The 24,203-nt window shown below is 41.3% G+C and overlaps 4 protein-coding genes across 7 annotated transcripts; 2 read left to right on the forward strand and 2 right to left on the reverse strand.

Moving 5' to 3' along the window:
* The first annotated feature begins 1,084 nt into the window (after positions 1-1,084).
* LOC128456257 (cilia- and flagella- associated protein 210-like) lies at positions 1,085-4,429 on the forward strand. Its single transcript, XM_053440351.1, has 9 exons — positions 1,085-1,133; positions 1,831-2,024; positions 2,111-2,284; positions 2,376-2,575; positions 2,800-2,956; positions 3,025-3,164; positions 3,280-3,472; positions 3,822-3,986; positions 4,088-4,429. The coding sequence occupies exons 1-9, from the start codon at positions 1,085-1,087 to the stop codon at positions 4,427-4,429; spliced, it is 1,614 nt and encodes a 537-aa protein (XP_053296326.1).
* A 1,098-nt stretch (positions 4,430-5,527) lies between these two features.
* Positions 5,528-13,154, reverse strand: ppig (peptidylprolyl isomerase G (cyclophilin G)). The gene is made up of 13 exons (XM_053440127.1): positions 13,018-13,154; positions 12,451-12,534; positions 10,949-11,023; positions 10,749-10,856; positions 10,029-10,073; positions 9,856-9,943; positions 9,717-9,746; positions 9,473-9,612; positions 9,159-9,333; positions 8,888-9,073; positions 8,707-8,797; positions 8,473-8,606; positions 5,528-8,025 (listed from the first exon to the last, which is right to left on the reverse strand). Exons 2-13 carry the CDS (start codon positions 12,509-12,511, stop codon positions 7,029-7,031), a joined length of 2,130 nt encoding a protein of 709 aa, XP_053296102.1. The 5' UTR covers positions 12,512-12,534; positions 13,018-13,154; the 3' UTR covers positions 5,528-7,028.
* A 734-nt stretch (positions 13,155-13,888) lies between these two features.
* On the forward strand, positions 13,889-20,206 carry fastkd1 (FAST kinase domains 1). Of its 4 annotated transcripts, none has more exons than XM_053440443.1 (16): positions 13,889-13,958; positions 14,063-14,262; positions 14,392-14,904; positions 14,983-15,051; positions 15,563-15,688; positions 16,047-16,445; positions 16,547-16,657; positions 17,041-17,172; positions 17,259-17,745; positions 17,828-17,942; positions 18,024-18,152; positions 18,909-19,040; positions 19,144-19,257; positions 19,419-19,563; positions 19,650-19,764; positions 19,889-20,206. In XM_053440443.1, exons 3-16 carry the CDS (start codon positions 14,570-14,572, stop codon positions 19,982-19,984), a joined length of 2,505 nt encoding a protein of 834 aa, XP_053296418.1. In that variant the 5' UTR covers positions 13,889-13,958; positions 14,063-14,262; positions 14,392-14,569; the 3' UTR covers positions 19,985-20,206. The 4 variants fall into 4 exon arrangements, with proteins under 4 accessions (XP_053296418.1, XP_053296417.1, XP_053296416.1 ...); XM_053440442.1 differs by having other exon boundaries at positions 13,957-13,984; XM_053440441.1 differs by lacking the exon at positions 13,889-13,958 and having other exon boundaries at positions 13,965-14,262.
* A 610-nt stretch (positions 20,207-20,816) lies between these two features.
* Positions 20,817-24,168, reverse strand: klhl41a (kelch-like family member 41a). Its single transcript, XM_053440446.1, has 6 exons — positions 22,974-24,168; positions 22,633-22,790; positions 22,425-22,532; positions 22,143-22,328; positions 21,296-21,442; positions 20,817-21,180 (listed from the first exon to the last, which is right to left on the reverse strand). The coding sequence occupies exons 1-6, from the start codon at positions 24,057-24,059 to the stop codon at positions 21,069-21,071; spliced, it is 1,797 nt and encodes a 598-aa protein (XP_053296421.1). The 5' UTR covers positions 24,060-24,168; the 3' UTR covers positions 20,817-21,068.
* Positions 24,169-24,203: the final 35 nt, after the last annotated feature.

The following is a 24,203-nucleotide window of genomic DNA, read 5'->3' on the forward strand; positions in this document are numbered from 1 at the left end:
GCATTAATATAAAGCTAAATCATTCTTATAATGAGTCAGTGATGCCGGTTGTTAAAAAGACCATCACCATTAGGTCTGCCCCTCCCTTACAGTGGTGAGTTTTGTGTAGTTCACAAAGATGGCAGGAGATGCTTTGAGTTCCATTCGTTCAACCAATTTAGCCCCGAAAAAGGGTGTTATGGTTTTATTTTCACTGTTGTGTGCGCCATTTTAGTGAAAGTACTGCGAATCACTTATTGGTATAGTTTTATGTAAGTTCATCATCTTTAAAGATAATTGTTGCTTGTTTTATGTTGGCCACTTGTTATCAAGCTAATTAAAGCTACTTAAGGACAACCTGGTGTTGGCAGCGTTCGCGATCTGGGTATCATAGGATAATAAGTAATGAATGTGTAACTATCAAACAACAAAAACATAAATAGGTTATTTGTCCAGAACCTAAAACGGAAAAAAAAATGATAAACCAATCCAAAACTGCCATTTTTGAATTTTCCAAATTGCTGTTATAACTTATCTTTTAGGACTGAAGAATGAAGTGGCAGCTCACGCAGTTTGTTTTTTTGTTTGAAACGAGCTACAGAAGTCACTTGATAATTCGTTTTTTATTTCAAAATAAAAAATTGGTCCAAATCTTTTCATTTCGATGAGTTTTTTCAGCTATAAGAAGTGCTTTATTAGTTCCGCTTTGGGATCATTTGTGGGGACAGGCCTGGGTGGCTAATCGGGAGGACCGGGACAATTCCTGGTGGGCCTGACTGACATTTGGGCCAGGAGGGCTGGTAAATGGGTTGACACAATCCTCTCTAGCTCCTCCTTCTTGTCCATATTTGGAAATGTCCAACTCCAAACCGCCCAGATGGCACTGGTCAAATGCAGCTTCAAAGCGGCAGCTCAGAAACAAATGAGGGATATAACTGTAGGTTCAAAGGAAGTGGCAACCCATAATGTAGAACCTATGATTGGACCCTTTGATGATAAAGAGGCCAGTCCACGTGGAAACAGTGCAACAAGTTCTGACTGATGCAGCTGCACAACAAGGTCCCTTTATCAGCTTTTTAGATAGATCGACAATATATGTGATAAAATGACATCCGAGGTTCAGATGAGCCACCGGAGAGGATCCTGTAAGAGAGGTGAGAAATAAAGAAACAAGAGTTTAGGGGTTGAGGTAGATATGGATTCATTTTTCTGGTTTATTAGCAGCATGATGAGTGATTTAAAATCTTAATATATTATATAACCAAGAAATGAAAAATATATGAAAATATATGAGTCGCTACCACAATGCACAACTTCGACTAGCCCCGAAGCCTTTTATGTCATGTTTCTACAAATAAATATTTAAGCTAGCTTTAAAAGGATGACATTCCTGTACCATGGTGTACATGTTAAGTAGAATATTACTGTTTCTTGTCAATAATAAGCAGTATTATTATTGGATTACTGACTTTGCCAATCTATCTATATATGTCATTTGATTTGTTTTTTGGAAGTGGCCAACAAGAAATCTTTTGTCCCATAGGGAAACTTGTGTCTTCATCACACAACACTTATCACAATACACGTACACACATATACATGGATCCTACACGATCCATTTCAAAATCATTTCAGTCAGTGTAGTACAAAATACAGTAGCACACTTTGTAATTAACAGTGTAACTTTTCATGTCTGCTTTTTCGAACATGCAACTAATTACAGAATGAAAACTGTCCATATTCTAAGCAATTCAAATGACCTCAGTGTGCTGCACTAACCAGCCAGTGTATAGCAGATGTTCCACCTTTTAATATGCAGGAAATTCATTTGTATTCTACAACATTATTTAGAAGACAGCAAGATGTTCCGGGCACCTGCTATCCGACAAGTCAACGTGTTGACCAAGGCTGAATGGCAGAGGATTCAAAATGAAGTTAAGCAGGGTGATAGAGACAAGGAGGGTATGAGAGAAGCAGAGAAGCAGAGACGAGCCCTGCACCTGCGCTCAGAACAGATGGTGAAAGAGTGGCCAGACACCATCACTGTAGGTCGTCCTTACAGGGCTTCTCGTCCAATTTTTACTTTTATTGTTTCCACCTGTGAGTATAAGTCTGTGTCCTCCTTATCAAGAATCAAAGGAAAAAGAAGATGGAGGCGAAGAAGATCCGGGAACAGATTATGGAGGAGAAAAGGAAACAGTTGGATATAGAAGAGGCCGATTACAAGGACCAACAACGTAAAGACATTGTTGTGAAAGCCAAGACTCAGATCTTCAATCAAACCAACCGAGTCCAAGGATTACATGTTAGTATTGCTTCTTCTTTTTTATTATAATAGGCTGTATCCATGTACCACCTTTTTGTTTGGGGATAATTGATTTTTACCATTTCTATAGAGTGCACTCTTAATGACAGAGGTGTTGAAGGAAAGGGCGGCTCAGATTGAGCTGAAGAGAAGGCGTGCCTCTAAAGATGTGGAAAAAGAATTCATGAATTCGGGAGAGAGCAGAAAGGATGAGGTTCTGAGGGAGGAGGAAGAGAAAGCCGTCCAGAGGAAGCTTAAGCAACTGGCTTTTGCAGAGGAACTGGAAAAACAGTGAGTCTCATATCAGAGCAGTTTCATTGTCTCCACAGTTATCTCAAACATATGCATCACTGTTGGTAAATTTGCATGAAAATGTGCATTTAAAATCGTATTTATTTAGAAACAGAGTAAAGTATAACAGTGCGGCCCGCTGTTTCTGGTTGTGACATATTTCAAGTTAGAAGGCTTGAGTAAAAAAAGATTTGGTTCACGAGAATGTGATTTCTTCTCTTTAGGGTGAGGGAATTTGAGTTGGCTAAAGAGCGACGAGAGGAAGAGAACAAGAAGGACGGAGAGGAAAACCTTCTCCTTCATGAGCTCTATCTGGCAGAGCAGAGAATGGAGGAAGAAAGACAGGAAGAGCAGAAGAGAAACCTGAAGCAAGGTCAAATGGTAGGGTCTTAACAACACATGTTGTGTCGGATTATTTTTATTTTCTAACCCACAGCTTCACTATACAGGAATATGTCAATAAAAGAGACTTCATGAGAGCAGCAGAGGCCCAAAAACGGGCGGCTGAAGAGGAGCAGAGGAAAGTGTATCTCTTTGAGAAAGACATAGAGATGGAGTTAAAGAAAGAGAAAGAAATGGAATTGCTCAGGTAAGACCCAGCATGTCTTCATCCAGCTCCCAGTGTAGACCCACTCATCTGCCTCCACATCCCAGTGGTTCTTTGGTTAACATTGTTTAAACGTACGAGTTTCTTTACTCCACAGAGAGTCCCAGAGAAGAAAAGACGTGTTCATAAAGTACATGACGGACCAACAGCATCAGGAAACTGATAAAGAGGATCAGAGGATCGCCAAGGCCATCGCCGAAAGGGAGGCCAGACGTGAGCAGCTGCTGAGGGAGGAGGAGGAGAACAGGACTGAATTCGTGGAGTCCATCACTGAACACAGAGAACTGCAGGTAACACTGGCTCAGATTCTACAAACGTCCATAAAACCATCATGATATTATAGAAGCAAATATTTGTTAATCAATGTCATTCCTTTTAATTAAGGGAGCTACTATCAAAAAATAAAATCTCTTAAAGATTTTTTAAAAAGAACAACATAAGTTGTGTTAAATGAGCATCAACATACCTTTCAATTAAAAACACTGAAGACCTAACATTATTTTTTTTTTTTTTTTACTTTCAAGGCCTAAAGTTCTGATAATAGATTTTTAGACCAAGCAGAATCCCTGCTTGTGTTGCTTTGTCCTGCTGAAGCAAACTAAATGTTATGGCACCTTTAACAAAACACTGTTTTGTCAGATACGCCGAAAGGAGCAGAGGGACAGAGAAGAAAAACAGATGTGCAGAGACATTCTTGAAGCCAAGAAAAAAGCTGAGATGATCTTTCTTGAGGAAGAAACAGCGAAGGCTCAGAGGATCAGAGAAGATCTAAGAGAGATTCAAGACTGCAATTCAACACAACTGGTAACGACACAGATCACCATCAGTGCACCACCACTGCACCATCACAGGTAACAGCAGCCTTTGTTCTCTGAAAGTAAATGTTGTTTTTTCTGCACACCCAGGCTGCAAAAGTTTCCAGGAAGCAGAAGCTGAGACGGGAGAAAGATGAGTTTGAGGCCAAGAACAGAGACATTCTGGCTGAGGAGGAAAAGCAGTTTCTAATCTATTCACACAACGTCATCAATGCAGCAGCAGAGGCTCAGCGAGACGTATTCCCACTTTGCAAAGCTATAGGGGATGGGATTGGAGGAGGACTCGGTCCTGTTGTCGGGGGAGTCAGGCCCAGCTACATGGTTCAGGAACACAACGGTGTTCAGATGTCCATCAACTCTGGTCCTACCAAGGACATTTATGAGACAGTATTTATTGATGAAGCAAAGATGAGAATGGGGTTTATCTGGTGAAAACTAAGATGTTTGCAGGAGGATTTACACCTTACAATATTGTTTACCGTTGATCCCATCTCTATTTCTGTCTTTTCCTGTCACGATATTACTTTAGGCATAAAAATGTCTTACTATTTTTACTTATTTATATCTAAACAGGTTCCTCTTGAGTCCAAGTGAACATTATAAGCCGATCTTAAGATATCATGATCAAGAAAAACAAATGTACTCTGAGAGGCCACCGTGACCTTGACCTTTGGCTACCAAGATGAAGTGGTTTAATCCTCAAGTCCAAACAATGGTTTGTGCCAAATGTGAAATGATTCATTCACGAGGCTACAGAGATATCCCCTTCACAAGGCGAAATATTTGCTTTGAAAAGTCACTGAGACCTTTCATCACATAATTCGAATCATTTCTTCCTGGAGTCCAAGTAAATATTTGAAGACATTCCCCAGACGGACAGACAACCCATAACCATGCCTCACGCTATTGGCAGCATGAAAATCTGTATCCATTTTGCTTAACAGACATCTGAAATAACCGAATGTGATATCTGAAAAAAATAATAGCAGAATGGTTAATCATTCGACCTTGTTCATCAGCCACAAATGCGTGATCAGAAATGAAGCAAATACGGGTTCGTCTTTCGAAAAACAGACTCTTCTCTCCGGATAAACCAGGTAGGATGAACACAAACTTATCTAACTTCACTCTGCAACATCTGTTTAATAAAAACGCTGCACAGGAAGTCTTGGCATGCAATATTGTAGTTCTGTTTGAAGAGGACTAAAAAATGACAGAACAATTCTGATAGAGGGTCTGGAGTGTATATAAAAAAAAAACTAAAAAAGTAGTTATACTTAAAATCATTAAAAATATCTATTATTCCCAATACGGAAGGGGGAGATAGAACAGATTTTTAAGATCAACGGCATTTTCAATATTTAATTACTGCACTTCTGCAGTTTCAGATGGGCTCATTCCAAACAGGCATGTTAAGAACAGGCACTGAACTAGTGACTGAAATGCTGGAAGCTGAATGTTTGCGATATTAATTGTTTAGCTTTGTTTATAATTATATCAGTATTAACAGAATATCAAAACAGATTACAATCCAAATTGAGCTCTTTAATCTTTGTACACCGTAGTCGAGTACTTGAAACCAACTTGCACAAAACACAATTATACAAACTGATTTTATATTGTACTTACAGCATCATAATGACATTTCTTCTATCAAAACAGAAACGCAAAAAAAGAAAGAAAACAAAAGACAATCCAGAGATATCACAAAGTCAGTAAACAGTTGTGGATGTAAAACAAAAAATGATTTTATCCATTGATGTCAGGGCTAAGCACACATGCAAGTAGTTTTGAGTGGGCTCTTCCTGACTAACTGTGTAGTGAAAATAACTTGAATGGCAGGCATTTCCCAAATATGGAAGAGGCAAGTCACCCCCAAAACCAACTGCTTTAAATAATATTAAAACAAATTTTAGTACATGTCATCAGGGGAAAGATTTAGTTTAATCAAATTTTTTACAGCCTGAAATCAGAACTTATGATAAGCCAAAATATAATTAACCAAGTAATCCTAAATTTACCCCAAAAAACAGTGAAAATAATAAAATTCATCCCAAATTCCTCTGGTCATGTACAATTAAAATAAAATCTGGTACTAATTCTAGTTTCTTTTTCAGTCTCAAGTCCTTCTTTTTTAAACGGCCTTGCAGCTTCAGCTAACCATCAAAAGTGACATAATGAATTCACAATCCCCATTCAGAGATAAACAGTTCAGACAAATTTCATGTGCTGCCTCAGTTTGTTTAAGTTTAAGCAGTTAAATGTTTACTCTTTATACCGTTCTGGACCCTATAAATGAAAGGTTACAAACATTTTTCGAATCTGCCCAATAGATCCCCAACCCCCCACTGGGAGCAGCAACACAACAGCAGAGTCTTCAGTGTTATGGGGTAAATTTACACTTTACCAATCAAAGGCTCAACATATTCTGGGTCTTTGCAAAGAGTGCGACAAGATTACACATGTGCTAAACAAGAAGTCTTACGAGACTTGGATTGCTGCAGAAAGACGGGAGTAGAAATGTGAGTGAGCTTCGGAGAGAGGAGTTTATATTTTACTGAATCTATAATGGCTGAATCCTTTCCTGAAGTGGACTGTGTCGATGTTACCGACTTCCTACTTACAATTTAAGCCTTTAGTGAATAAAGCACTCTTAGTGGACTTTTCATGGACCGTCGTGGTTACGCCAAAGGATTACCTTGTGGCCACGGCTTCCATGTTGTGGCTGCCGTAAACCCACCGGACTGGCTAGAACGTTTTTTTGAATACCAATTATTTACACTGCCACATATATAAACAGGAACCTGGAAAAAAAAAAAAAAAAAAAGGAATTCCCCCTTATTCTTACTTTTAAAAGTGTTTGAAAATAATTTTCTACACTGAGCTTAAGTTCTCCTGAACAGTGAAGAGTTTCGTTTTTTTGCAATGAATGAGGAATGTGAATATGCTCCACTGTGGTTAAAAGGCTGCATGAATTTTATAGTGGGTATAAAATGGAGGAAATCTGTTCCTTCAGGCTACTGTCACAGGGTCAGTCGCTGTCAGAGCTGGAGCTTGAACTCGATTTGTTCCTCCTGCTGTCCTTTCTGTCTTTGCCTTTTGTACTATCTGGTCTTGGTCTGGATCTATCTGGACTTCTTCTGTCTTTAGATCTAGATTTACTTTTTGGTCTTGTCTTGGACTCGGGTCTCTTTCGACTTTTACTTTTCTCATTTCTGTCACTGTCGGAGCTGCTGCTGCTGCTGCTATGTCTTCTCCTTTGACTGGTAGCTGCTTTGTCTCTTCTATGAGATGATTGGTCTTTGCTGTGATCACTCTTATTACTCTTACTTCTGGAGCGCCTGCTTCTCTGAGAGTCTTTAGTCTTATTCCTGTCTGGACTTCTTGAACGACGGTCCCTATCCCTGGATGTTCCTCTCCTCTTGTTCTCTCTTTCATCGGTGCGTTGTCTTTCCTTACTCCTGCTATGTTCCCTGCCCCGCTCTCCGTCTTTCTCTCGTTTTTCTTCTTTGTCTTTTGACGGTGAAGATCCGTGTCTATCCCTGTTTTTGCTACTCGATCTATGTCCATCTTTTGAGGTTGTTCTTTCCTTGCTTTTGGACTTTTCTCTAGTTCCCTCACCATTTCTTCCTTTTGTGTCCTCTTTATGTTTTTCGTCAGACTCGTGGCTCTTGTATTTATCTTTACTACGATCAGATTCTTTTTCTTTCTTGTCACTGTTTCGGTTTTTGCTCCGTGAACGACCTCTCCTGTCATCACTTTTGTGCTTGTGACTCTTATCTCTGCTTTTTGACCTTCTACTCTTCTCTCTGCTTTTACTACGACTTGGAGATTTATCTTGTTTCTTTGCCTTGTGTTTGCTAGGCTTCCCATCCTCAGCTGTTTCTTCCTCTTTGCTTTTGGATCTATGTGACCGACTTTTCTTCTCCTTTTTACCCTCAGCGGTCTTTTCATGCTTCGTGCTGGAGGCTCGTCGCTCTCTTCTTGGTGCTTTAGCAGCTTCATCCTTGGCTTCATTCATATCACCTCTGCAAAAGAAAAAAAATGCAGAACACATGTCAGTGACAGAACAACAACTGACATCAGGCAGAATTTTGCTTTCAGTAATGTGAAAAATAACATTACTTGAATGACACTTGAACCATACAAGTATCCTGATTCAGGATGACGAAGTGTGAATCTGCCACGACTGCAGGTGCAGCCTGTTAAGCTTTTAATATTTAGATTTGAAAAATTCTGTTTTACAAATTCCTTTCACGATTAAGACAATAACTCACAATATTAATATTCAATGTAAAGTTGCATCCACAGTATATTTTTTTAATATTACACTTATTTCATTGTCTTCCAACTGCAAGTCATGTGGTGCAATCACGATTCAGTTAGCAGACCTACAGTAAAAGTTAGGTTAGTTCAATCAGCTGAAGTTTGTTTTTCAAAACTGTCCACAAGCATCCGAAGTCACTGCATCTTACCTGTCACCCTTAATCCAGCGCTCTCCAGTGACTGCTCTCATCCTCTGACGCTGCAGCTCTTGACGCCAGTGTGGAGGAGTTTCACTTCGCCGAAAGCGGTCTCCGGACCTTGAACGAGACGGTGTCCGGTACCTCTGGATTGGAGAAATGACACATCAATTACTTCCTCTGCGATAACGACACTAAAACGACGGCTCAATAGAATGAACGGTGACAAGAATTTTGTCCACCTACCCTAGGACCTCTTCCTTTGATTTTCCTGCCAGATTTGGTCATCACAAGTCTTCTGTTGTATGCTGACTGAGAATTATATCTTGTGCTAGAACTGGAAAAGAGGTAAGTATTAATTGACAGAGCCAATTAAATGCTACAAAGAGTTTATATTATATAATAAATGCCTGTGAGGCAGACCAACCTCTCTCTCTGCCGTTCCTCTTTATGTCTCTGATCCTTTTCATCCACCTCATTCGACTTTTGGGCGGCCTGTGGACTTCTTCTCATGAGGAATCGGTTCTCTGGGATGGGTGGGATTTCTTCAGGACGTACAGTAGATGAAACCGTCTCCTCTTGGTCCTTCTCTTCAGCACTTTCAGCTTCTGACCTAGAAAACCATTGTGGCTCAATATAAAGACACCAAGTACTGTTTACACTGTAGACAGGGAAAATGTGAAAAACTCATTAAGTACCTTTTCTTGTCCTTCTTCTTCTGTTTCTTTTTTAGCTTCTTTGCCTTTTTTTTCCGCTTTTTGGATTCTTTCTCAGACTCTTCAGAGTCAGAGGAGGAATCTGAGGAGCTTTCAGAGTCGCTGGAGCTACTGCTAGAACTGGATGCTCTTGCTCTCTTTTTTTCCTCCTTCTTGGCTGCAAATAAGTAAAATTGTGTTATACTACAACTGCTTTATAAAATCTAAAAAGTGTGCCTCCTCATCCAACAGGAGAATAAGTTGGTATTTAAAAAAATCATTCAGTAAAATACTGAAAATGCTTTGCACAAACAAACCTTTAGATTTCGGGACCAGCTCTCCACAGTTCAAAACTTTCACGTCTGAATATGGTCTGCTGTTAGGATCCGTTTTCTGGTTCTCCATGGTTTGAACCACCTCTTGGCCAGAGATCACATGACCAAAAACCACATGGACTCTGAGAAAGTAAAGCGGTGTTAACTTTATACTGTGAGACATTTAGTGTACATTGAGCAATATGCAATCAAGTAGACTTTCAAATAACAGTCAAGCAGTCTTTACCCGTCCAGATGTGGTGAAGGTTTTGTTGTTCTGATGTGTCACAGCGAACAATTAAAAAGACAAAAGCAAATCATTATTATGAAGACTTACAGATAACAGAATGATACAAAAATAAATACGTAATATAAACAGTTCTTACATGAAAAACTGGGATCCATTTGTGTCTTTGCCTCTATTGGCCATAGACAGGAGGTAATCCTTGTTGTGCTTAACGGCAAAGCTTTCATCTGAGGGAAAAGGAGAAGATGAAATTTCACCTTGAAGCCAACGTCAATTTGGAACAACTGACAGCTCTGATAGTGGCGTCTTTACCTTCAAAAAAGCCTCCATAGATGGATTCACCTCCTTTTCCATTGCCTGTAATGTGAAAGAAATAATAGGTTAAGGAGCTGAAGCAAAAAATAAAGAAAAATACAAATTTGAGAACTTTGAAACTATTGATTTTTGGATACTCAAGACAGAGGCTGATAAAAGCTTTTTTGCTGCTTTCATTATAAGATTCTGTCACCATCTACATACGATATCTAGGAGGTAAACCCTGAGTGCACACTTTACCATAGCCTTTGCTGTAGATTGACATGCACCATCCAGGAAATGTAACAAAAAATCACAGCCATGCAGACCACAACAACTGGGATTGGTCTTTCTGATGTCTATGGCTCTATCCCTCCTACCGCTTCAATGGTCTTACAAATTATCTACTCCAACATTTTCTGTCTTTTGGGCTATGTGGTAATTTTAAAGTAACAGTTGTTTCATATTTATCAACTTCAACGTTTCAGTTGCCATTGTTTGAAGTAAACACACAGTGGTACAGAAGCTCTATCTGCAATCTGCGTTTTGATGGTTTAATTGCAACAATAACACTAGTGCACAAATAGACAAAATGCCGCAGGCCACAGTGTAGACACTATGTTGAACCTGTGTAGAAATAAAAACCATGTAAGACAGTCAGGAACTGCATCCTGGCATGTGTCACATTTGTTCTCAACGAAGTACACCATTCACGAGTGTCAACATTTATTAACTCACCTTCACTGAAGTCTCCCCCTTGAATCATGAAGTCTTTCACAACACGGTGGAACAGACATCCTTTGTAGTGCAGAGGTTTCATAGTTCCTTTACCGATGCCTTTCTCACCTGGAGGTCACATCAGCAATTATCATTATTCCACGTGTGATCAGAGAAAAAGAGCTGCTGGAATATTCTTGGCGAGGAAATTACATATTCACCTGTGCAGAGGCATCTGAAGTTCTCACATGTTTTGGGACAGATGTCGGAAAACAACTCCACCACAACTCTGCCAACTGAGAGGAGACACTGGGTTAGAATGGTTTACTTGAGTTTTAACTGAGGTGAAACCCTATACTCTAGTTGTCTTTGTATTGTCTGCACCCAAGTAAAACTAATGCAGTCAAAGGCCCCTTTCAGAAGTGTTATGAGAGATTCAAACACAAGTGGACAGTTCAAAGTACAGTACATCAATTCACACCTGGGATAAGAATGTAACTCTATACATCTCCTGTGACCAATTCTGATCCGATCTCCCTTAACCCCTTTATATGCAAATATTGAGTTTGTTTTTAGATTTTTAGTCAATCTGACAATACAAATGTGTATGTTGTCAATGTGTGTGTGTGTGTGTGTGTGTGTCTGTTTGTGTGCAAGAAACAGAGAGAGGAAAATCTGAGTAAGGAGAGGCTGAGTGAATCACTGCGCTGCACAGTTCCACCATTCAGTAAGATTTTACCCATTTGGAAAAAAAGGAGAGAAAAAAAAAATATTATGATGTGGTGTTCAGCATTTATATTGTGGTGGTGGCTACAAACACATCAACATATGGAAACAGGGAAATACAATTACATTTGAATCACAGTGAAACTGCAACAGGGCAGAGGACGTCAGCTTAGGAAGCAATCCTATGTTATGTGACCCAGGACGGATTCAAACTCACGCAGCGAAAAGAACGTGACCGCATGTGTCCCCAGACGACCTCTTCATGTGGTCTGAGTCATTAGATCTCAGGATGCACAGTGTAACTTAGAGCTAATCACTTATGACCAGATCACTCAGGACAAATGCTAATGTCAGCGGAACTGGGTGTCATAAAACCTCCCTGATATGAATCCTCCCTTCAGGGAGGTTATAATGTTCAGGTGGCATTTTAGAGGGATTCCTAATCCTACTTTATGGCCAATCAATAGGCAGTAGTTTGTGGTGTCGTATTCTATTGCACTATACTGAGACTTGTTTTCAAATTTTGTTTTGTACACTACCTTCATACAATTCACATATAGTAGAAGTGTTAATTGCAATGCAAATTTCCTAATTCTCAGATTTTCTAAACTGAAACCCTAATTTTGTAAATTACAGCCCACTTGCTTTAACAGTAACAGGTTATCCACCATTTAAAGCACTTTCTAGATAATACCGATTGAATTAATTAATGAAAAGGCAACCATGTGTAATCAGTAATAGAGAAGATGTAATAATATATAGAAAATTGAGGAAACATTGAGATACATTGTGCATTCGTATCGTGGGGTTAGTGAAGATGCACAACTCTTCTCGCTCCTCTCTAAAGGTGAATCAAAACAGACACTGGTAATCCTCGTGGAGTTTGGAATCTCTTAATTAAAAGACTGCGTCCGTATTGCGGAGGTTTCCCCGGTGACCTCGCAGGTGAGCGAGCGCATCAGAAAGTGGACAGTGTGAGGTGAGGTTCGATTCTTACCGAGCACATTACTGATGCCAACGTCGAAGAAGCACCGTGTGCGCGGAGCCTTGATCCCCATTATAACCTGATCTGATCAAAAACCTGCAGGTGAGAGACACAGATCACAAAGATGAGTGACAACAGGATGCACGAGTTCAGGAATACAGTGAAAATCTCGGTTTGTTGAAGCGTTACTGAAACCCACTCATCACAATAATAAACGATGCTGGTGTTGACTGTAAATCAGAGGTGTCCAACATGGCAGGTCAGCAGGGGAAACGGGGCAAAAACATCAGAGTTATAAACAAAATAACGCGAGCTAGTGTTTTTACTTGTATGCTAACGTTAGCTAGCTAGCGTTACATTATACGGTGTTGTGTTTTGAGTGTCCCCGTTTACACGCTCATATCGCGGCGGCTTCACGTCTCTCCACCTAGCGCCAGGCCTGGGGTTAGCATTAGCACGCTCAGCTAGCCTCAGTCACACAACACGTAAGGGGAAGAGCACAGCGCCACACGGACGGTCTCGGTGTGTTAAACCGCACACAGAGGTCGCCATGATAACGGTAATGTGAAAGCACTGCACCTGGGGAGGAAAGGAATCGTTCCATACAGCGAGCGGCTCCTCACAGGCGACGAAAATGAAGTTTCATTCAGAGCAGCGCTCAGGGTTTCTAAAGATGGCGCGTCAACGTCTGGGGAGGCTCGTGCGCACATCGGCTGAACGCGAGCGCTCTGGTGCCCCGAGTTTTACCTCTCAGGCACAACCTCTCTTAAGGCTGCTTAAAGGGATAGTTCGCCCCCAAAATGAACAATCTACTCAGTATATACGTATGCATGCCGATGGAGGGGAAGTGTTTGAGTCCATTTACATTAACTTTTTGGCTAAATGTCCTGTTATCCTCCTCTGGAACCCCGAACACGTTCGTTGGCACACACTGCACACAAGCTTTTACTTATCGTATCTGCCTTGACCTTGCTGTGTGTTTATTTTGGTACTACCCTATTTTGAAATATCTTCAGTACTGTATCATAAACTCTATCCATAAAACAATTATTTTGTACATGTACTATTTGTGATATCTATGATGACAGATTTTGAACTTGTTATCATTTCTCTTTCTATTTATTTTATATTGGCTAAACTTTCTGCTGATTATACCAAATTCACAGATTCAAAAGATAGACTTTTTGTTATTCAAAGCGCAGGTTCGGTACAGGTTTTCATAAGTCATATGCATGTCATTTATTAATATCAAGTTTTTGTTTAAAATCTATGAATTTTACCTCCCCCCCTGTTGAAAATCATGACATACTTTAATACTTGTATGAACACGACAAGGGTTATTTTAGCCAATAAATGCAAAAAGATTCATATAGAGATTTCATACAAATGGAAATCACTGGTATTCGAGCAAAGTTTTAAAGTATATGTTGACATGAGCCTCCATTCTACAGGATGAGTGAGCTGCAGCCTGAAAGACAAATCCCAGGGTTGAAAACTCTCCTGCGTCACTGGCTACGGAAGTGAGTCACTGTAGCACACATGCTAGGTGATTTTGACTTTGAATGAGCGGTTTTTAGTGCGACCCTTGTGTTTTTGCCTCATATATAAGTCTGTTTCTGTCTAGCCTGCAGAGAAACCGCTAAGAGCAGGGCGAGCAGGGGTGGTCCGGTCATTTCAGTCATCTGAGCTGACTGGTTCTTCATCCACGTGAAGACCTCGTTGCAAAACTGAACTGCTGTCAGTGGTTGTCCACTCCAGTCCACACCAGAGGAAAGTCACAGGAAGTGTCTGAGTGGGTCTGTTTCCTCTCAAGCTTCAGAGCAGGTGAGCTCCTCTGAACCCAGAGAGATCTGACATGTCAGCTGTTTGTCTCTTTAATGTTATAGAACCAGAGAAAATGTTAGAAATTTTGATTTAGATGAAAATAATGTGTGTTGTTGTGTTTTTTCTCAGTTGATAGAGGTCCTTAAAGGTGCAGCTAACATCTACCACCTCCACACTGAGACTTGATGGGAGTGACACCAGACTGCTGTCCTTGCCTGTCAGTTTGAGGTTGACGGTGGTGGTGGACACTGTTGGCACAATGAAGACCCCAGTCTACACTTAACCCGAAGCCCCCAGGCCTGTGATCATGTTTCGCCTCCGGCGTGTGACCTCCTGCCTCCATAGGCTCCTCCACGGGGGCACGGGGAACCGGGACCAGGTTCTGGAGCAGCTGAGGGTCTGCTCGGCCGAGGACCAGGTGCTGGACATGGTGGGCAAGAACAAAGCCAAGCTCACGGTGAGCCATGTGAGCTGTGCTGTGGGGATGCTGTGGCAGTTCCAGAGGGAGAAACCTCAGCTGCTCAGGACCGTGGAGCTCATCAGGACCCACCCCCAGTTCCTCACCCTCCGGGTTTTGGCTGAGAACAAAATCGCTATAATGGATGATTTCATCCTGGTGGACATGCTTTATAATTTCCTCAGGTACCTGAACACACAGACACCATTATCTTAAAGAGTATCTATCTGACTTATGAAACTGTATTATTGTTTGTCCTGCAGGCTGAATGTGGATCCACATGACTCCCTTATACAACAGCTGGTTTCTGAAGCATGGCTCAGAATAGACCGGTATGATTATATTACACTATTTTGTTATTTTATCTTTGTTTTCAGGCAATAAAGGGCTCAACTATAATTTTCATCACTGATTAATCTAGTATTAATAAGTATCTTCTTCAGTTAAATGTGTGATTGTTTACACTCTAAGATGCCAGATAATTGAGAAAATCTTCCGCCATTATATCTACAATTTTGCTCAATAGTAATTACGAAAAAATTTGATCGATAGATAGACAAATGGATATGTAGATATGTTTTGTCTGTTAATAAAGAGCTCAAAACCACAACCTTCTCTCAGGAGAAAAAATCTTAAAAGAAATAACAATATCACATTTATCTTGATAATATTTTGGCCATGTTACCCAGCCCTCGCTGATCTTCGCATTAAAGAAGCTGGAAGTTGCAAGTTTCCTGCTTTTTGCCTTGATAATAATGACTGAAGCATCCAAGATGTAAATTGATTTGATTTATGAAACAAATGTTTGATATTAATGAGATGTTGCAAATTTTAATTTTTCAGATTTCAGATGGCTTCCCTATCCAAGTTTGCTATTTGTCTCAGTGATCAGCACCTTCAACACAGTCCTCTCATGGGCCACATCACCAGTATTGTGGATCAGAGGTTGTCGTCCATTGATGATGCCAGGTTGGTGTTTTTCAGACAAAAATCTAAAAAAACTCTGACAAATGAACCGTCCCCTTAAATTCAGTCAAGCTGCACTCAATTGCATACACTCATAGATATCGATCCCCTAAATATGCCTGATTCTTTTCACTGAGGTCTGTGCAATAATTCTTGAGAAATTCACAAACATTTAGAAAGATCTTGATCTCGTTGAAGAAAGTTAAAAGAGGTTAACAGGTTTTTTCTTGGCTCATTCTCCATCTTTCTACCAGTCAAATCAGTTTGGTAGGTTTTATGTAATCCTGCTAAGAAAACCTCCTCTTATGATTAATCTGAATCATCTTAATATGTTTATTTACTCTGGCATCGTTTTTCTCAGGATCCTCACGACACTCATGATAAGCACATCATCCCTGGTCTCTACCCGGCTGCGGGACGCCTTCGTCAGCAAAGCAGATGAACTCCTGGACACCATGGATCCCTCAAATTACAATAACCCTCGCAGAGTGGTGCAGTTCCTCCGCAACATGAAGTATAGCCATCGCCCCCTGCTGGAGAAGTGCAACCAGATCCTGTTGTCCAGCATTCCCCGGCTGGACGCAGAGAATATCAGCATCATCATGGGGCTGTATCAGGCCCTGCAGTTCAACAACTGTGACTTCAGGCTCGCTGTGAAACAAAGACTGGTAGAGCTGATCGATTCCAGCACTGATCCTTTCTCCTTCTCTAAACTGTTTGTGGCGCTGACTCCCATGGCCAGTCCGGAGATCCGAGAAGGGTTGGTATCATTATGAGTGGAGTGCAGTGGAAATCGAGCCCCTTCACCTCACAGCAGTCCTCGAGAGTCACCCGTCTGCTTTGTGCTCTCCGTCCATTCAGGTTGGAGAACACGGCCTTCCTGTTGGCGGATGAGCTCAGTGCACAGCAGGCCCTGGCTGTAGCTGAAGCACTGGAAGAAATTCAGAGCAGGAACCTCAGCTTACTGAACAAGTGTGTTTATATGTCTGTCTTATAGCATCTTGATAGGACATATGAAAAATATAAAAGATTGTACGTTGCTTTAAATTTTTTATCACACTATCGACCTCAGCAGAGGAAGCTTCCCTGCTGTCATGTCATCGGACACTTTAAGGTTTTTTCGCTGCTACATTTGCGTATATGTGACTGAAACAAGTTACATTTAAAACTGTAAACACCTCCCACTCAGGTCGTAGCCTGTTTACATATCTTTACAAATCTAATTTCACGGATCTTTATCATCATTTTGTGTATTTTATGTAAAGATCATCAGATTTTTTAAACATGTTAAATATTTTGTGAATATTTTTAAGAACATAAAAGCTTAAATATTTTATTCCTTCTTTGTTTTACAGAATTGCATCAGTGGTCCAGAGGAACCTTCATGTGTATAGACCAGTGGAAGTGGCCAGAATCACACAAGCCCTTTATCTGTTGCAGTACCAGAACCCTGAATTCTTCACCAAACTAAGAAGGATTTTGGTCAAGTATGTTTTCCCTTGAAGCCATTCTGTGTCTTATCAACACTGTGATTGAACGAAAAAACCCTGATGACACTTCTTCACCTGTGCAGCTTTTTGCAGCACAGCGTCTTCCCCCACGAGGTGACCATGCTGACCCGCGTCCTGTCCATGCTGCCCAGCCCGCGGCTCGAGGAGGCCGTGAAGGCGCGCGTGGAGGCAGTGGTGCCGCAGTGCAGCCTCAACGACCTCAACACCATTTCTTTTGCCGTCGCCAAGTGGGTACGGAACGATCCGTCCCACCGCCACGGCACTCCCAGCAAGTACGTCCGCCTGCTGCAGACCCTGAACCGCTGCGGCCACGAGAGGCTGCAGACCTCCGACCGGCTCGACCTGCTGCTCGAGGAGCTGAAGTACGTGTCCGGGGAGTGGTTTGAAGAAATGCTGCTGCAGGAGACGATGGCCACGCTGCAGAGAATGACGGATCAGATCAACTGGACCAGTGTGCCGGAGCTGGCTTTCTTTTTAACCAGGATGAATCACCTCTGCCCTCCGCTGATGGACAGAATCGCCAGTGTGGCCATTAAAGAGATTGACAAGGTGCTTCGAGGACCATCACGCCACATTGAATCTGTAATCACTGATTTTATATTAACTTTATATTTCCCGTGTCATTTTAAAGATTCACTACTCTGCGACATACGCCACCCTGCTGCCCTTCTCTGTCCTGAGTTATGATCCTCCACAAGCAGACGAGTTGTATGACTTGTGCATTCAGCGGTTCACTCCTCATATCAGTAAGTGAATATTGGGATTACAGACTTTTATTTGTCCTTATTTAGAGCTCGTACTAACAGCAACTTTTTGTGTATTTGCAGGTTCCTTTGACCCACATCTGCTCGTTCTCCAGGCGTACTCGCTGGCTGTGGCTGACAGTTTCCCTGAAGAACTCATCAGAGAAATCTTCAGTATTGACTTTCTGGGAAAACTGGATTCCCAACTAGAAAGTATGTGCCCAGTTGGTAATTTTCAACTTTTTTTAGACATTTAATAGACACGCTAATGGAGAAGGGAAGGGGAGAAGGGGTATAGGTGGGTCGTTTCAGTTGTAATGTTTCACTCAGGATGTGTTTGAAAATATTAAATGTTGGGGGTCTTGCATTTCTTTGCAAGACCCCCATGTTTGAGCTCCTCGAAGACGTTCACCTCTCATCGAAGAGGCTTCTTCAGCTCTAGCTGTCTGCTAGGACTCCCAGGTATTTAAATTGTAGGGTCGTTAGGAGTAGTTGAGGTTACCTGAGAGGCAAGACCCAACCTGCTTTTGGTTTCACTGGGAGTTGTTGCGGGTCGTCGAGAGTTGTTGACCCACCCGCCCCCTGTGAGCTTTGAGTCCTCAGGTGTGAATTTCAGTGAAACTTCCTGGAAATGGATGTCAGGACTGTCTTGTATGTGGCTGTTAGAAACCTCCTCCTCTGTTTGGCAAAGCTTTTTACCAAATGTGAATTTCAAACCAACTATGCGATGAAGTTTACATACAAAACCCCTTTCCAGGACAATAGAGATCATTTCCAGGATATTTGATGATATTAATATATTTTCTAGGCTCTTTCAATGATGGGAAAAGTACTGCCTTAAATGTTCAAGTTTCCAGTAACCTTATAATTACGTGTCCTTGTTTATCTGTGGCAAACTATTCATCTCGGCACATAACCTCACCACTCTTCCTCAAAAGGACAAGTTTAGATTCTTGTTATGTCTTTCAGCTCTGCCTGATTCCCTCAACATGCGGACCCGACTGCGCCTCATGGAGCTCAATCGCGCTGTGTGTCTCGAGTGTCCTGAGTTCCAGGTGCCGTGGTTTCACGAGAGCCACTGCCAGCAGCTGCAAAGGAAAGGTAACGTGGTTGTCTAATATGTTCCAGAGTTGGTGGATTACAACTTTTCAATTCAAATCAATTTATACTGTCGACCGACTCTCGATCAAAATGTCTTTCTCAGGGAATAGCTCTGTGGGTCCTGTGCAGCAGCAGATCCACAAAATGCTGGGTGAAGTTCTCGGTGGCATTAACTGTGTTCAAGTCGCCGTCGTCACTCCCTATTTTTATACCATAGGTGAGTAGTATTTGATTATCTTCTGTGTAATGAAATTTACCTGCACTAGGCAACACAGACTGAACTTGTCCCTCCTAAGAACTTCAATGGAGGTGAATGGGGAAAAGTCCAGATTCCTATGATAGGATGTAATGCAGCCATGTCTTTGTTTTCTCTTTTAGACTTTGAATGTGTTCTGGACAAACACCTACAGCCGCTGCCGTACTCTAACCTGAACACACTGCAGATCTCTGACAGAGGGAAGGCTCACTGGGGGGTGAGCTCGCTGGAAAATGACAAGCACGAGCTGCCACCCGGAGCTCAGCGGTAACTAATACAGAACACGGCCTGAAATATCCAACAGGAATAATCACTCAGAAATCCAATGGACACTGTTTTTACTCATCTTTCAGAGTGGCTGTGAACTTCCTTGACTCGCGGTGCTTCTGCAAAAACTCCCACCACATGAAAGGTGAAGCCATGATGAGAAAACGACACCTTGAGATTCTGGGATATCGTGTTGTTCAGGTGAAAAGACAAATTTCCAGTGGACGTCGCATGAATCATCTCTTGTACTGGATCTTATTAGTGGCCAGTTTAATGTTGTATAAAACACGGAGAGTGAAATAATAAGCGTGTGTTTTGATTACAGATCCCTCACTTTGAATGGAACTCCATGGAGCTTTCAACTCAGGATGCTTGGAAGGAATATCTAAAGAAGAAAATATTCAGAGAGCTTTCTTTATGAAGCCGTATTTATTGAAGAATGAAAGAAATGTTACATTGAACACTTTCAGCATGCCTGAAGAGATACCTGTTTTTTGATATAGTTGTTTAATAATCAAGTGCTCCTTATTTTTTGTAAAAGAGCCTAAGATTGACATGAATCTACCTCCTTCATGTTAAGAACGGTTGTGTATAATGGGCTTTTGTATAAATATCTAAAAAAATAAACAAAGTGTGAAACTTTTTTTGTTGTATATTTTATTTTGTAGAATTTTTTGTGGGAAAGATAACGGTTGCAATTGAAAGTTTACAGTGGGTTTATAATTCACTGTTATTTGGTATTAATACACTAGCCCCCCAGTTCCCCTCAATGAAGTAGTGGTATGGATAAGTGATGGATGGATGGTTTTATTATCTGCACCACATCTTTATTATTATTCAAAGTATTCAAATAATGTGCCTTAACGTGAGTCAATGTGTAAAGTCACTGCATAGAAACATATAGATAGTTATTTTTTTCTTAGTATGATATATGAATTTGCACAAACATTCCAACATTCATCATCGGCAGACATCTGACTTGTTATTGTTCTCGTATTAAAAACAGCTACAATGTCTTGGAAAGGAATTGAAGTCTGTCAGACAAATGTATATATGCACAGGGTTTCATGTCCGAAGTAAGGAGACTTAATATTTCACGAGTCGTGTTAAAAATGCTAATGCTCATGGACATTTTGTAAAATGGAAGTGAAGGATAAATGTAGTTGAAGATAAAGCCAACATGTCAGAGTGGGCGATGATTTGCTAATGCCGAAGAGTCAAACTAGACATTTTAAATGAGCAGAAGAGGAACATTTCAAGATGAACAGGAGATATTTATTTCTATTTAAACCATTTACTGAAGAAACAACAACTTATGGTACAAATAACAATAACTCCTCCATATTAGACATTCTAATGATGATAAATTATGATAAGAATTTATTGTAGGAAAAAATACAAGTTACTGGGACGTGTTTGATATGTTAAAATGTCATTTGACCACAATGAAGCATTCTGAGGATGTACTCTTCTACAGCAGAAAACTGAGTGTCCCTGAACTGTTATTACAGTTTGGGCATTCTGGCTGCATTTAGACGCATGGACACACACGATGCTCCGGCTGCGTAACGCATCTCTTTGATCATACCAGTCCACTGTTTCTTGTCATCTTCATACCTGGCAAGGAAGTGAAAAGATGTGACGAGAGTTGTCATTGCAGAAGAAAGTCACCAAAATCGTGTGAATTACCACATTAAAATATGTTGGATAATGCAAGAAAATCCACACTTACTGCCAAATGTCAGTGATTTCAGTGGGTGCAACCTCTTTGTTCTCATTCTCCATCACAGCGAAGCCTCCCACAGCGTGGAGCACCCCACCACAGCTGACCAGGTTGATTGAAGTCCTCTCCTGGGGAAACTCTGTGAAGGGTGACCACCTGCAACACAGTGACCTCAGTTGTAGTAATGTGATACTTTCCCCCTTTATGGCTCTCGTTCCTTGACTTTTTATCCTCTTTATGGATTTACATCATTGGTCCCAACAACTCCCACACAGATGATTCAGATATATTAAGGTTGAAAATAAGGGGGAAAAAATATATTTCAGTGACACATTTTCTCTAATTTCGGGGGCTGGTGATTTAAGATCAGGTGAACTGCAGAGGGGTCACAAACCAAAAAGGTAGGCAACTAAATAATTTCAGATTTATTTGACAAAAATGTATTTGAATGTTATAATTGAAGAAAAAAATGTCACTTTGAATGCCAATGGGAAATGGCATTCAAAGGAGATGTATTCTGTCCATATTAAGATTCACAATTTCAATCTTGGTTATTATTAAGATTTCCATGCTTTGATATTCAGAAAACGCATCAATTTCCTCATATAGCTACGACTCATCTGTTTATTCTTTACTGAGGACTTTGAGCTTGACGGACCCAAACCATACTAACTTTTTAACAGACACACAAAAACCCACTTAAAACACTAGAGGAAAGAGAAACTGAAAAATAAATGAATGTGGTTACTTTAACAAAGAAATGTTAGAGCAATCCCCAAATCAAATCCATATATAGTGATAAAACACATGGTAAGTTTATAGGGTCCATAGTAACTTTAGGTATAAAAGCACATACTTGTTGGTTGCAAAGTCATAGGCTTCACATGTAGCTGTGAGTCCTTCATCATTGATGCCTCCAGCCACAACAATTTTCCCTTTGTGGATAACGGCTCCGAACATCGATCGGGGCGTCGTCATGGAGGCCACCTCCTTCCACTCTGACCTCTTGTGGTTGTATGCAAACATCTTGTTGGTGGATTTACTTTACGGGTAAGACAAATTGATTCCCCAAAGAGTTAGCATACTGTGAATATGGTATCTTGTCTTTATATTTAATGTTCTGGCATTGCGTTCTTACTTGTCATCCGTTTTGCCTCCGACACAGTAAACCAGCCCGTTCTCAGAGACAACACAGTGGCCGTGGATCTTTAGGGGCAACTTCTTCGTCTCACTCCACTTCATTTTTCTGAAAAGGGCAGATAAAGTAACAAAGCATATGTGAATAAATCAATTATTTCAATATAATCCATTGAATTAAAACCCATATGTTGTCGAGCTGAACTTACTCAGTGTCATAGCACAAAACTGTGTCGTGTGACTCGTCAGCCTCTAAATCTTTCCCAGCTACAGCAAAGATGAGATTCTCAAACTCCCCCATACCAAAGAGACACCTGGGGGAGGCCATCGGTGGCAGAGCGATCCATTCAGAAGAAAGACTGTCCAACTGGAAGACACATTTTGAGATATTTGTTAAAACAACCATGAAAGTGGATATATTCGAGTGAAAATGAAACGTTGTCTTTCAGTCAATCCACTCGGTACAAGGAATCAATCCCTGTCTACTAATGTGTAGTACCGAGGACTGACCAAAAGGGAACATTGGTTATATAAACACATTTTTTCTTACCTGGTAGAAGTAACATTGCAACGGGTTTTCTTTGTCTTCTTCATCGACAAAGAGTCCTCCCAACAAATACAGGTTGTTCGTCTTCGATGTCAGACTGACGTGGTTCCGTGGGATGTGCTCCGCCATCGCAGCGAGGAGGCATTCGTTCTCCTGGCTGTCATAGGCCACGGCAGCAGTGTCACTGATCATCAGCACCATGTCTTTGGCATACATGCCATATCTGCGGTCATTGTTCAGGTAGCCGGGCAACTTTTCCTCTTCTCCTTCCTCACCATCTACTACCTTTTTCTTCTCGGGCAGCTTCCCCGCAAAGGCCTCCTTGATGACTTTGATTTTCTTGAGAAGCTCTGGATCTGCCTTGATGAGTTCGTCTTTCTCTACCTTTTCCTTGAAGTACTTCTCCGGGAGCAGACGGAAGCGAACGCAATCGAAAGCCTCTCCCAAGGATTTCACATGCTTCTCTTTGTCCTTCCTGATCCACTTCATGACAGTCTCAAACACCACTTCCTCCTTTACCACGTTTAGTGCATCCGCTCCAATAATAGCAAGGAGCTCAGGGGGTGAAAGCTCTAAGAAATCCTCATCCATGGAAATGGTGTCAAACCGATCTGCGATGTAATCTCGCGCCGCTATTGCCAATCTGGCGGAGTTCAGCATCAGTGCCAGCCTGTAGATGGCGAGGCAGTTTTTCTTTGACAGCTGCTTCTGCAGGTAGTTCACACAGACCGTGAACACCGAGGGGATCTGGAAGCGATTGGCAACAACCAAAATATCCTGCACGTTGTTCTCATTGATGTCTATGTCTGCTGAGTACATGTAGTTCACAATCGACTCCATAATATTGGGATCCACGTTCTCCAGAACAAACTCAGAATTGTCCACGTCCTTGCCATCCTCAGCGAAGTAAAGCTCCCGGAAATAAGGACTACAAGCCGACAGAATGAGCCGGTGGCAGGGGATGCTCCTGTCTCCCACTTTTAAGATACAGTCGATTAACTTATTCTCATTCAGGAGCTCTTTGAGTCCGTCCTGCAGCAGGGTGCTCTGGAACAGACGCAGATCGTCCCTCATGGCGCGGGGATCCATTCTCTCAGGGCAGGGAGTGGATGAGCAGATGAGTTTTCTACCGACTGTCCCAGCTTGTGAAGGCAGAACTCTAGGCAGTCAGGTCTGAGGCCACTTCAATATAACTATGCCCCTCTAAATATAGCCGACCACTCCATTCAGAAA

The sequence above is a fragment of the Pleuronectes platessa genome, chromosome 14 (assembly GCF_947347685.1).
Source record: "Pleuronectes platessa chromosome 14, fPlePla1.1, whole genome shotgun sequence".
In the NCBI taxonomy this organism is placed as follows: domain Eukaryota; kingdom Metazoa; phylum Chordata; class Actinopteri; order Pleuronectiformes; family Pleuronectidae; genus Pleuronectes; species Pleuronectes platessa.

What these genes read in the sequence shown, in the direction of transcription:
- fastkd1 (XM_053440443.1), top strand. Translation starts at nt 14,570, where the DNA reads ATGTTTCGCCTCCGGCGTGTGACCTCCTGCCTCCATAGGCTCCTCCAC. An exon ending in TCGTCCATTGATGATGCCAG is followed by an intron (nt 15,689 to 16,046) that starts GTTGGTGTTTTT and finishes CGTTTTTCTCAG; the next exon opens with GATCCTCACGACACTCATGA. An exon ending in CTGCCACCCGGAGCTCAGCG is followed by an intron (nt 19,564 to 19,649) that starts GTAACTAATACA and finishes CTCATCTTTCAG; the next exon opens with AGTGGCTGTGAACTTCCTTG.
- LOC128456257 (XM_053440351.1), top strand. Translation starts at nt 1,085, where the DNA reads ATGACATCCGAGGTTCAGATGAGCCACCGGAGAGGATCCTGTAAGAGA. An exon ending in GCAGAGGAACTGGAAAAACA is followed by an intron (nt 2,576 to 2,799) that starts GTGAGTCTCATA and finishes TCTTCTCTTTAG; the next exon opens with GGTGAGGGAATTTGAGTTGG. An exon ending in ACTGCAATTCAACACAACTG is followed by an intron (nt 3,987 to 4,087) that starts GTAACGACACAG and finishes CTGCACACCCAG; the next exon opens with GCTGCAAAAGTTTCCAGGAA.
- klhl41a (XM_053440446.1), bottom strand. Translation starts at nt 24,059, where the DNA reads ATGGATCCCCGCGCCATGAGGGACGATCTGCGTCTGTTCCAGAGCACC. An exon ending in GTTTTGTGCTATGACACTGA is followed by an intron (nt 22,533 to 22,632) that starts GTAAGTTCAGCT and finishes TGCCCTTTTCAG; the next exon opens with AAAAATGAAGTGGAGTGAGA. An exon ending in TATGACTTTGCAACCAACAA is followed by an intron (nt 21,443 to 22,142) that starts GTATGTGCTTTT and finishes ACTGTGTTGCAG; the next exon opens with GTGGTCACCCTTCACAGAGT.
- ppig (XM_053440127.1), bottom strand. Translation starts at nt 12,511, where the DNA reads ATGGGGATCAAGGCTCCGCGCACACGGTGCTTCTTCGACGTTGGCATC. An exon ending in TGGCATCAGTAATGTGCTCG is followed by an intron (nt 11,024 to 12,450) that starts GTAAGAATCGAA and finishes GTCTCCTCTCAG; the next exon opens with TTGGCAGAGTTGTGGTGGAG. An exon ending in TCAAAGGAAGAGGTCCTAGG is followed by an intron (nt 8,607 to 8,706) that starts GTAGGTGGACAA and finishes TCTCCAATCCAG; the next exon opens with AGGTACCGGACACCGTCTCG.